The 11,497-nt window shown below is 40.8% G+C and overlaps 1 protein-coding gene across 9 annotated transcripts in view; it reads right to left on the reverse strand.

The window, feature by feature from the left end:
- The window catches only part of sog (chordin short gastrulation), a 100,523-nt gene that overhangs the window by 75,567 nt on the left and 13,459 nt on the right, over positions 1 to 11,497 (reverse strand). The window contains exon 1 of one of the 9 annotated variants that reach the window (XM_069118735.1): positions 2,224 to 5,139. The exons of the other annotated variants lie outside the window; for them this stretch is intronic. Coding sequence (XP_068974836.1) covers positions 2,224 to 2,350 — 127 coding nt within the window. The 5' untranslated portion in view covers positions 2,351 to 5,139. Of the gene's footprint in view, positions 1 to 2,223; positions 5,140 to 11,497 lie in introns of those variants that run through there. 9 annotated transcript variants of the gene reach the window in all.

The following is an 11,497-nucleotide window of genomic DNA, read 5'->3' on the forward strand; positions in this document are numbered from 1 at the left end:
TTAAGTAGGACACTAATCAAAATTTCGTTAAATGACCACAGATGGAAGCTTATCTGATCGGTTATCGAGGAATGTACATTTCCAGAAAATCATCAAATGTAAGTGAGATGCGAATACTTAAAACAATTGTTTATCTTACATATCACTGGCCCCGTATACGATCAAACTAATATTAGTAAAATTTCACTAATCGTGAATTGTAAGTTCGCAGTAATAACAAATTCTTTAGTATATTTCATGGTAATGTACGAGTTTTGTACTGAAACAAGTTAAGTATTATTAGTAAATTTGCCAAATTCCAAATCATTTTAACGTCTTTCTTATTTGACACAATTTCAGTTATACAATTATTAATATTATTAGTTAGTAGATTACATATTGTGAAAAAGGATCCTGCTTTTATGCTACAATGAATAAATGTTGAATCGAAGCTTAAATATCATTTATTTAAGCTTGCGTCATCGCACGAAAAAGGTTCAAAAACTAGAGAAAAGTTTCAAGAAACGGTCAGTTAACAAAGCAAATTTGTGGCCAGTTAACGCGACATTACTACATATATTGCCCACGCGAAATGCGCAAACAGTGCGCATGCGCAATGAATTTTTATCGGACATCACGCGTCACACATTCAACAGATAGCTAACCCCCTTTCTGCCGATTGGGGAAAACCTGTTTTTCTTCCCACTGGTAAATTTAATTAACTGTTTGATTGAACTTTACGATTGGATTTTACAAAATAAAATGATATTGTATTCTTCTTTTTTTCCCGCTACTTTTTCGGTGTTCCTTCATTAAATTGATTACTACAATCTGAATTCGATACCTCATAGTAACTCGATCGTTATCAAAGGTAAGTATTACGCTACGTAATCTAGAAGCAACTGTAATTAATCCTCGGCTATACAACCGCATTTCCTCGCTCGAAAAATTTTTACTCAAATTGTTTAGTGTGTTTTACAACGCAACAAATTGTAATCGAGTCGAATGAAACTCTTTTATCTGTAGAAATGTAAATGTAAATAGATAAATCGTCCAAATATTAAGTCTAATAGAACATTTTAACTATGCTCTTGCACATTAATGCAATAGAACAATTATTAAATCATTTGATGACTATGGATGAAAAGTAAATTCAACATAACCTCTTAAGGAAAATGAATGAAAACCCTATTCAATGAGATTATCAAACAGTTTTATATTTTGAGTTGTTCCCGAGACATGAAATTCAAATATAAATTAGAAATTAGGAAAGAAATGAGAAAATTTGAGAAACACAATGTTCGTCTACATATCAGTATAATAATTGGTACTTAATAATAATCGAACAATCGATATATTTAATAACCGAGTTTGTGAAACGATCTAATACCAAAGTATAACAATCGACTGACTGGAATGATTACAGAAAAGTGATACAGAGTGTCTAATGGAATCGAGCCTATCTTCCTTCGGTTCGATGAAATAAGAGCACGCGACAAGTGTGAAAAACGAGCGAACTCGAGACCGAGGTTCATGGTTCCGTCGCGCAGTAGCTTTGCACGGCAACTACAATACACATCCATTAACTTGTTCTTACAACTGGGTCAGTACGAGGTGTTTAAGAATCAGTACATTACTTCCTGCCTGGTTGTTATATCCATGAATAGTCGTCTTTTATTACTTTTTCGAAATACATTTCATTACATTAATATAACGTTTCTTTTTTCTAGCTAGATAGAAGTGAATAAGTCTTTATGAATGATGCAACCGGAATAAAAAAAAAATACTCACCGGCAAAAATGCCGGCAAAAGAGAAGACGAATGCGTAACGCGGCGCCGATTCAAAGTAGACAATCGAGAGGAGTTCGATTCCCGCCTTTTTCACGTGACTCTCTCATTACGTAAATGCGGCGGACTGCCGGCCGAGAACACGATGAAGTCCGGTATTTTCGAGCGTCCCCTAACCTTTAAAGGAAAAGAAACTGCTCGCATTCTGACGAAATCACAACAACCGAAGGCACACCAAGCCAAAACGTACCAGTGTGCACTAAATATCGACATCAAAAAATTTGCAAGAACTCTTTATCTAAGAATTCATCAAACGAAATTAATGAAAATTAATGAAAATCCCTACATACAGTTACTGCAATATATGAAATTATAATTTATAGAAAAAAACATGATAACGCGCGTAACTAGAAGAAAGAACGAATCAGAAATTGGAAGTTTGAAATGGCGACTTACCGGCGGCGCGATGAGGTCTCCTAGCCCAGTCTTCCTCTATCAAAGGCGCCACCCTGCGTGTACGAACAGTCAAGGGACAAGAAAGAACGACCAGCAAAATCGACAATAAACTACCGTAGAAATGCATCTTTGATAATATCGAAAAAGTCTTATGATGTCTTTTAGAATCCTTTTCCTCTTTCTTTCTGTCACGCTTGCTCTCGCGTATGTCCAATTCACTGTCTCGTCGCTGGCACTCGACACGGGTGCTTCAACGCATATAGCGTGTTCTCCTTCGTCTCTATTCCGCCAATACGTTTCTCTCACTCGTATTTTCTATTTCTATCTCTTTTTCACTATACCTATTCCTCACACGTTGTTTGTCTCGTTCTATTCTATCTTGCACGCGTGTGCTCTTTCTCTGTCTGTTCTTCAGAGCCGCGGCCACTGGTCTATTAACGAACGTTCACTGCACAAAACTTTCTGCACTCTCTGTGGCACTGTGTGTTGTATCACATCATCTTCTTCGATTCTTTTCTTTTCTTTTCTTCTCTCTCCTCTCCGAGCGCATATAACGTGTCCACGCGACAACACACCGATGACGATTACAAAGAGTATCGTTCGCGAACAATAACAATACCGATATAATGACACAACGACGGGTTACCACGACAACGTTTATGACGACGAAAGAATCGACGACAATGACGAACCACGACGACGATAGTACGCGTACACAGGTCGCGAACGTGTGCGATAATGATTAGAAACAATCAGCGGCAGACCCAGAGAGAGGCCGTGTGTTAGCCGCAATATTTACTGCAGATAACGCGGCGAGGTATCGTGCACCGTTCGAGACACGTTGAACGAGCGCATCCGACGGCTTAATAGGCTAAGGTACACACGCAGGTTCGTTATTCTTTCTCTCTCTTTATCTATCTTTCCTTTAAGCCAGCTCGAACACCGTCTGGTCGTCTCTTTTTTGCACTATCGCTATTTATTTCTCTCTTTTACCGAGTGCACAGAGAGTTCGTACGACTCTAACTCTCCGGCTGTCCCCCGCCGCTCTTCTTCTCCGTTCCCGTGGTCGTCGCGCGTTCCGTGTTACTGCGCGCGCGTTTTATAAGGCGGTACACAACGAGCGACGAGTTTCGAGACGAGAGGGATACGAAAGAGCGAGGCGACCGAGTCGTACCGTGCGCTTGCCACTTCTTCTCTCTCTCTCTTCTTCCTCCCTCTGTCACGATTTTAACCGGCGCACTCTTCCACGCACCTCCGCACCTCACTAACTCTCTTAACCTACGAGCCCCGTGTGCGTTGTCGTCGTCCCTTTCCTCGCGGTTCAACAACGCCGGTATGCGCATCTGATACGGTGGTTCCACACGATTATCCCTCCTGGGATTACCGCGACTTTATCCTAGGTAACCGATTTCCAAAACAAATTTGGATTCATCGGTTTGAAAAAGTACCAACAAGGAAGAGCTGAACACCGTTCTCGATCGTCTTTGACACCGATAAGATTCGCTTAGAATATACACGATTGCCTTGGTTCGACTCGCCGGTTCACACTGTAATCGAAAGTGATCATCGACACCGAATCTCGACGAGGTCCGTGAAACGTTGCATCGCGCCTGCGCTGCGTAGTGGTATACCACCGTCGTATATATCGAGTGTAACAAGTCCGGCTACGGTCGCACGATTTACAATCAACGACGTTGACACTGAATCCTTTTTGTCTCTCACCCGTTTAGATCTCGGTTTATTTGACCGGCCTCTTTCCACGCGAACCAACAGACCAGCGTGCGTCTGACACGGTCGGCGCGTGACTGCCGTGACTGACTAGCCGATCGTGAGTGACTGACTGGTGGGAAGCTGTTACTCGACTTGCTCTCTACGCCCGTGCCGCCACTGAATCCGATGTATCTGATCATCGGCACCACCGTCTCTCTCTCCTCCTGCTGGCTCGCTCGAAAAAGCTTCTGCTTTCGCGCTTGCGCCACGACGAATCGCTTTTTCGCTTTCGTACACGCGTGTGCACGCGCGCCTCGTCTACCGGTACGTGTGCCACTCCACGTACTTATATACGTGTCTCTATTACACTCTCGAACGTGCGCGCGCGTGACCGTGTGGGTTGTCCTATACACACGAAAGACGAGACAGGACACGGCTTTGCCCGCGGAAGCGTCGCTCTGTCTGGCGCTTGCACTCGGTATTACCGGCTCGTATCTTCTTCTCTTATAATAGTTTTCAACCACGTGTAGTATACCGTGACCACCAACGAAAGAAAGTAGAAATATCAATCCAATTCACGCTATTTCTTAATTTAGATTCTCGTGAAACAGATCAAGTCAACGAGTATATATAAGTGCGTCAGATTTCGGCAACGATCGTTCCGAGATATCGTTCGCGTTATCTATAAACGAGTGACGAACAGTCGATCTTATCGACGTCTTTTTTCTCAGTCGTCTTCGATCAATCAGTCGTTCGATCACGCGATCATAATACAATTCTCCGAACAATCATTCGCTCGCACTCGCATTCTTTTGTTCACTATTTATCTTCGATTGCTATCTGTTGTCGTGAATTCGAGAAACGCGTACATTTCATGTCTCTTTTCAATAGTGCGCAGGCTCGCCGCGAGGGTTCGCGCGTGAATTAGGGGATGATATCCTGTGATGAAAAGCGTATACGGAACTCTCGTCTCGTTTGTGTCGAAGAGGTTACCACCCCGAGATATATTTCGATAAACAGTCGAAACACGGTTAGAGCGCAAAGAGACACGTTGCGCCGATGTAGCCAACGATGACAACTGTCCGCAGGCCGGTCGAGTCCGTCGCTTTTATGGGGATAGCCGACCACGCTGCCGCACCGGGACCCGCGCTCGCATCTACGTGTGTGCGTACGCGTTTACGTGCTCGATGTACAGTATATTGTGCAAGTGTGCGCGCGTGCGCTTACATATATTTCCTTTATATATCCCTATATATATGTATGTATGCATATATGTATGTGTATATGTATATATATATACATACACATACATATATACACAGGTTTCGTATATATAGAGGATACAAAGTGTTCGCGTGGCCACGGTTAGTTTCTTTTCGCCAGAGTGTCGTCCCTCGAGAGGTGCATAAGTGTATATATGTACACGTACATATATATACGCGTGGAAAGAAACGGCAAAGAGAAGGAGAGAAAAAGAGAAAGAGAAGAACAGGGGTTAAACGGAAAGAACTCGTGTCGTCCGCTCGTGTGATACCTCGATCGCGGTGGGTGTCGCGAATGACTATGCTCTGTCCAAAAGGTGTGCGAGAGTACGCCGCGCGTGTGGGTGCTTCCCCTACCACAGCGCCACCACCACTATCGCGATTTCCACCACCATCGCGCCAGGCTCCTGGCACCACCACCACGGAACCAGTGTGCACCACTGAACGCGGCGGGTATACACCAGTATCAGAGAGTGGCAAGTATGAAACGTAACTTCTTACCGTTTCGTTCTTCATCCACACTTTTTACGTTTTCATAATTATGTTCGAAATGTTTCCACCTATACTATTTGTATATTGACTAATATCAGAGAGGTTAGGGTAGTTTCTATTCTATCTACATGTAAGTACCACTCGTAGAAGTGGTATACAATTGTATTGTATACAAGGTAATACCCAGTTGGCTTTTTCCCAAACCTCCTAAATCCCTGAATCCTTCCCTAAATTCTCCTGCGAGTACGAAAAAAAAAATATCTCGCGAAGATTACGATTAAACAATTCCGAATGTGGTTACTATTTGGCAGAGAACAACGCGAAAGTTAACACTTTTAGAATGAGTGCAAATAAACACATGCATGCATTGTCTCTCCAAATTATAATTCATTAAATTTATGATCGATTCAATTTAGAGAACAATCTAGAGAGCAGCACGTCCAATGACATTGAAACATATCTATATTTTAATGAAATATGTTTTAGTGAATATATTTTAATGAAATATGAAATAGAAAATTTTTTAAATAAAGTAAAAAAACAGTCGTTTCAGTTCAGAGAGTTTATCTCATGATAGCTGAAACAGCTACACGACCTTTGATTTACGTTCGTTCTTAATATATACTGATGACTATTTTATGCACCAACAACGGAATACGACAGACCTGGACACGGATTTGACGTGCGAGGCTCCGTAAAAAAATGGTACATTACGACTTAATTCTGTGCAGTTTTTTTTTGCAGCAATGATCTAACGCGATGAAAACGGAGGGCATAGAATGTCGTGATTATTTTGCGAAAGTGTTCAGCAACAAAGAGGAATTCCCAGATAAAGAGATAAGTATCCATGGGAATACATCAATGAGCCGAGCGTAATGTCGTGAATGGAGGCGCGATCGTGGTGGTTTCCATTCGGTTCTCGTTGATTCATGACACGCGTTGAAATGACGTAGACGTTAAATGCGTTCGACGCGCGTACGATGCAAATCCGCACGTACATCCGTCGCATACGTAAAAAAACTGCTAGTTACACATAATCTATATCTACGAATCTTACGAATCAATCAGCAAAGTGTAATTCGCGATTTATTTCAGTGTCATCCCTTACGGGTACGTCTTACGTTCTCCTTCTCAAAAATTACAACACGGGGCATACCACGATTCGATGTGTTGCTCCCCCGAATCTCGTTCGAAATCTAAAAATAGAATGGCGAAGGGTGTTCTCGAAAGGAATACGGTTTCTTTTTCGTTCTTTATTCGGCAGTTCGAACACCAAAGATCGACCGGATACAGATTCGAAACCACCGGCAAGAACGGAGAGAACGAAAGGAAAAAAAAGAAACGAAGGGGAGAGAAAGAGGAAGGAGAAGAAAAGATTCACGGAGGAGTGTTGTATTCTCCACCTCGCCGGGTCTTGTGTTCCACCGACGGGACCAGCAGCGGCAAACTCGTTACGAAATAGTCCCTAAGACGGGGTGACTAATTGCTAAGCGGCTTGTAAAAATTCGCAGGACAGTCTGTCGACATCGTGGCGCGGCCGTCTCATCGTCGCGCCGTTATACTTTTTGCCCATGCACGGTCGACTAGAGAAGAGAACAACTTGTAAGAGGGAGAGGGATCGAGCGATGGGGAAAAGTGGTGGGAACGACAAAGATAGAGAGGGGGCTGCGGTGACGACGGAGCGCGAAGGGGGTGTGGTGGGGGGTGGGGCGCGCAATGGGAGTGGTAGGGGGAACCGGCGAGAGAAGCGTGAGCGTGTGAGGCCTTAAGGTGAGAAAAGAAAAATGGCGAAGAGAGGCCGAGGCTGCGTCGTCTCGCGTTCGAAGGCGAGAGGGGACGACGCTTTCGCAGATTCCACGTGAGATACCTGCGGCATTCTTCGTTCTGCAGCAGGGCATTAAGCCGGATGCACATTCGTCGTGGACGACGCTCGGTGAATTCATTTCCAGGAAAAATATCTTCCGCCACGAAACGAATTTTACGGCAGATTTTGTTCGCGGACAGACCGCCGGAGAGCGGTTTCTTTCTTTCTCTCCCCTGTACTATTTTTCTCCTTCTATCCTTGTTCCTCTTGATGCGTGAAACGGAGAACACGGAGACGCATGATGTTTTTATTATTATTTTTCTTGTCGTTTTTCGAGGACCGCCTCGGAACCGAGCTATGGCAATAAAACATCTAATCCGACGATAAACCGCGCAGTGATTCTTCCCCGCGACGACGTTTACGCGTCTCTGACACGTTTCGTGCGCGCCGTTGATGCGCACCGAATCGAAGGTAATCCCTCGCGCGCTTGCATCTCTCGCGTCTGATTGGTTGACACTTGACTTCGGACCATGAGATGGTTAAGGAAAAGCTTGCGATTCGGGTCGCCTTTATTTCGTAATTTCTTCATTTTCTAATTTCTTTATTTGTATTGCAGAAACAAAAAAATTAAAAAAAATAGAAATATGGAACATAGAAAAATTAAAAATCTTCACATTTTCAAAGATATGTATAAAAAAGGATGTTTTAAGAAAATCATTACGTGATACAAGGAAGGATTGTAAAACTCGCAATGAATTTCCTATTTTGCAAATAATTATCGAAGATGATTCACGAAGAATCGTGTCATTGTCAACAAGAATGCTCGAGCTGATTACATCATACACGCATAGGAATTAATTTTGTAGCTCTCCATTATATCTTGAATGTTTTTCGGTAGCCACTTCGTTAAATAGACACATAAAATAAATGACGTTAAATAGACGACTTCGACCCTGATACAATCCTCGAAATAAAGCTGTAAGGTGCAACTAATACTATAAAGATTTATATTCGTCATCTTTACATCTAATCTAATACACTGATGCCTGCATTAAAACCAAAAAGTGCAACATTTAACCTAACCTATCAAAACTTTTATCACTATTTTCTATCTCTACTATTTCATTCATGATTTACCGTAAAAATTGTTCATTTTAAAATCGAAAGACAACAAGAAAGATATGAAGAAAGTTTTTGCCAGTATCAGCGAAGAAATTTAACTGTACGATGGAATAAAAATAGTGCGAATTGAGATTCCGATCGAGGTGCAGTCGAAGATCAAAACCACAGATAGCGAGGAGAAAAGACAGGCGATGCTGGAGTGCCAGTGGCGCACAAAAGGACACGAAATGATTTATTTCAATGCCCTATCGTGGCCGGCTGAAGCGTATCGCCCACGGTGGCGTTCGAGAGAGGATCATTTGCGCGGGACCACACGCCGAATGAAACAAGAAGAAGTTCAATTACTTCGTGGAATCATCGAAGATTCCTTTGCGGCGTTTTTAATCGAATTTTGGATTTGTCAAATTTTTAGAAATTAGAAAATGAAAGAGCAATTAAAAAAGACAAGTGCACCAGTATTATAGGAAAAGTGATCATAAGGTTGATAAAACAGATAAATATGGAGACGGTATAAGACAAAAACGCGGGATAAAGATAGAAGAGATAAAAGAAATGATGAGAAAGAGATACAGAGGTAAAATGATAAAGAAAAAGGAAAAAGATGAGAGGATGATAAATGAGATCAAACTGAAGAAGATGATAAAAAAATGATAAAATTCACAGGTACAGAATTGACGGAGTGTGGAAAAAAGATGAACAACGACGGAGAAAAAGAATAGACGAAAATGATGAAGATGGGAAGAGAAAGGAAACAAAAAACAAGATAGAAAAAAGATGGAAGAAAGAGAAAAATAGATAGGTGTAAAAGGATCACCTGACCGACAACTATTCACAGCATACGGCTAGGACAAATCTAATAGATTCCTTGGCGACTTCGGGTGGCCCACAAGAAGAGCCACAAGATGCAACGAGAAGAAGAAAAAGGTATGAACGTATAAGAGAGAAGAGTATTTCTATTCAACGCTCGATGAACGGATGTAACGCTTCGTAGTTCGTAGACCCTTCTGCTGTCTGTTCTAACAATGATATCCCTTTTCGTAGCCGGGTACGAACGAGGACCGAGAAATAAGGTTAAGTCCCGCCAGTGCTCACCTATAACGCGCTGGAGACACACAATGCTCATTGTCAACTCGTCGTGGAATGTGAGGAGCGAGGTATGTATTGTCGGTGCACGCCAAATGTAGATGCCTCTTTTCGACTGGTAACAACATTCACGTTGAGCACTATTTGATCCTTTCCGCTTTTGCCACTGTTATGGCTTATCTTTTTCTGTTATGGATAGGTTATATCAATGCATATCTTTGAAAGCAAAAATGTTTATGCGTATGATAAATAAATTAATTTTGATAGATTTTTTGTAGATTTTATAGGTTATAGGATCATGAATCATAGAAGTATTTTTATGGATTATATTTGTAACTATACTACTGGACTTCGCAATTACTTTCCATTTTTGAAGAGTGTCATAAGAAGGTTGAAACAAATGGAAAGAATTATTTTTACAAAATTTTGAAATTGTTTAAGAGAGTAAAATAATGGTAATAGTAATAGTAAACTAGTTACCAAAATATTAAATTCATTAGGTTTGCCAAGTTAAAGGTATGTGTTGAAAGAGAAAGCTCTAAATATTCAATATTAAACTAAATATCCAAAAGGGAGCATAATATTAATAGACAAAGTTTCATGACATCAATAACGGGTCTTCACAAAATGTATGAGGCGAAATTAATATGACTTAATACTCTTGCGCCTTTGCTGAAGGCTCAGTAGGCGAGCCAGATCGGCTACACCATCGATATTTTATTGGACACTGACTGAGAAGTATAAAACACCATTTAGATTCAATGGACTCTATGTACACGTGAAGCAATGCACGTTTATACATCGAATAAAATGTTTCTGTGAGATTAGCTATGTTACGAAAGCTATCAATTCCAAAGCCTGTTGCCTGTTCCTCCTTTCCAACCTATCCGCCAATGTAATTTCATAAGGAGTATGCTTTATGCATTTTCAAGCGATGTTATGAGTCTTTGAAAATTCCAGACACTATGAAAAGCGATACGCACGAATGGGAGAAAAGAAAATGAACCGGTCAGACCAAGGATACTGTTATACTACTGAACAAATAGAGCACTACTACTATTTCAATTATATTTCATTTACTATTATAAAATACAAGAATTAATGGTTAGGAAAGTATTTTAGATGATGTTTAAAGCATGTTTTTAGTGGAAAATTATTTGGTATTGGAGATTTATATGGCTGATAAATAGTAATTTCTATATTTTATAGGTTATGGTTTGGACCAAGTTTGAATATACATAAGTAGTTTCAATGACATAGTAAAGTCTCAACGATGATCAAATATCAAAGTTTATATATATTCTCTGGGGAAACAGACTGCTGAGAAGAGAAATGCCTATAACACCAATTAAGGATAATAGTTTACTTATAATTAATAATAATAAAAGTAATGGGTAAATGTAATACGTAAAATTAGTCCATGTGGAAAGTTTAATCTCAGCAGTTGGTATACATGCTTTGCTGTTTTCAATTGTTTCGTCATTTCGTTGATCACGTGGAAGTAAATATGGTTCGTGACAAGTTACAAAATTCTTGTTTCTTTTACAAGTTTAAACTTGGATATAGACTAGTAAATGTAGCAAAACGCATTTATAATGTATGTAGACAAGGTGCTGTTGCATCTCAACATCTGTTTCGTGAGTTTGAACGCATATACTCATTCAATTTCTCATTTTCGATGACAAATGGACTTTGTGAACTTGGCTCGTCATCTAACGATACATTTCCTTCTTTGAACCGTTTAAACCATTTTTATGCTGTCTTCTCGCTAACAGCACCTTCCCTACATAAACTACAAATG

The sequence above is a fragment of the Bombus flavifrons genome, chromosome 1 (genome assembly GCF_040668555.2).
Source record: "Bombus flavifrons isolate JBK064 chromosome 1, iyBomFlav1_principal, whole genome shotgun sequence".
Lineage (NCBI taxonomy): Eukaryota > Metazoa > Arthropoda > Insecta > Hymenoptera > Apidae > Bombus > Bombus flavifrons.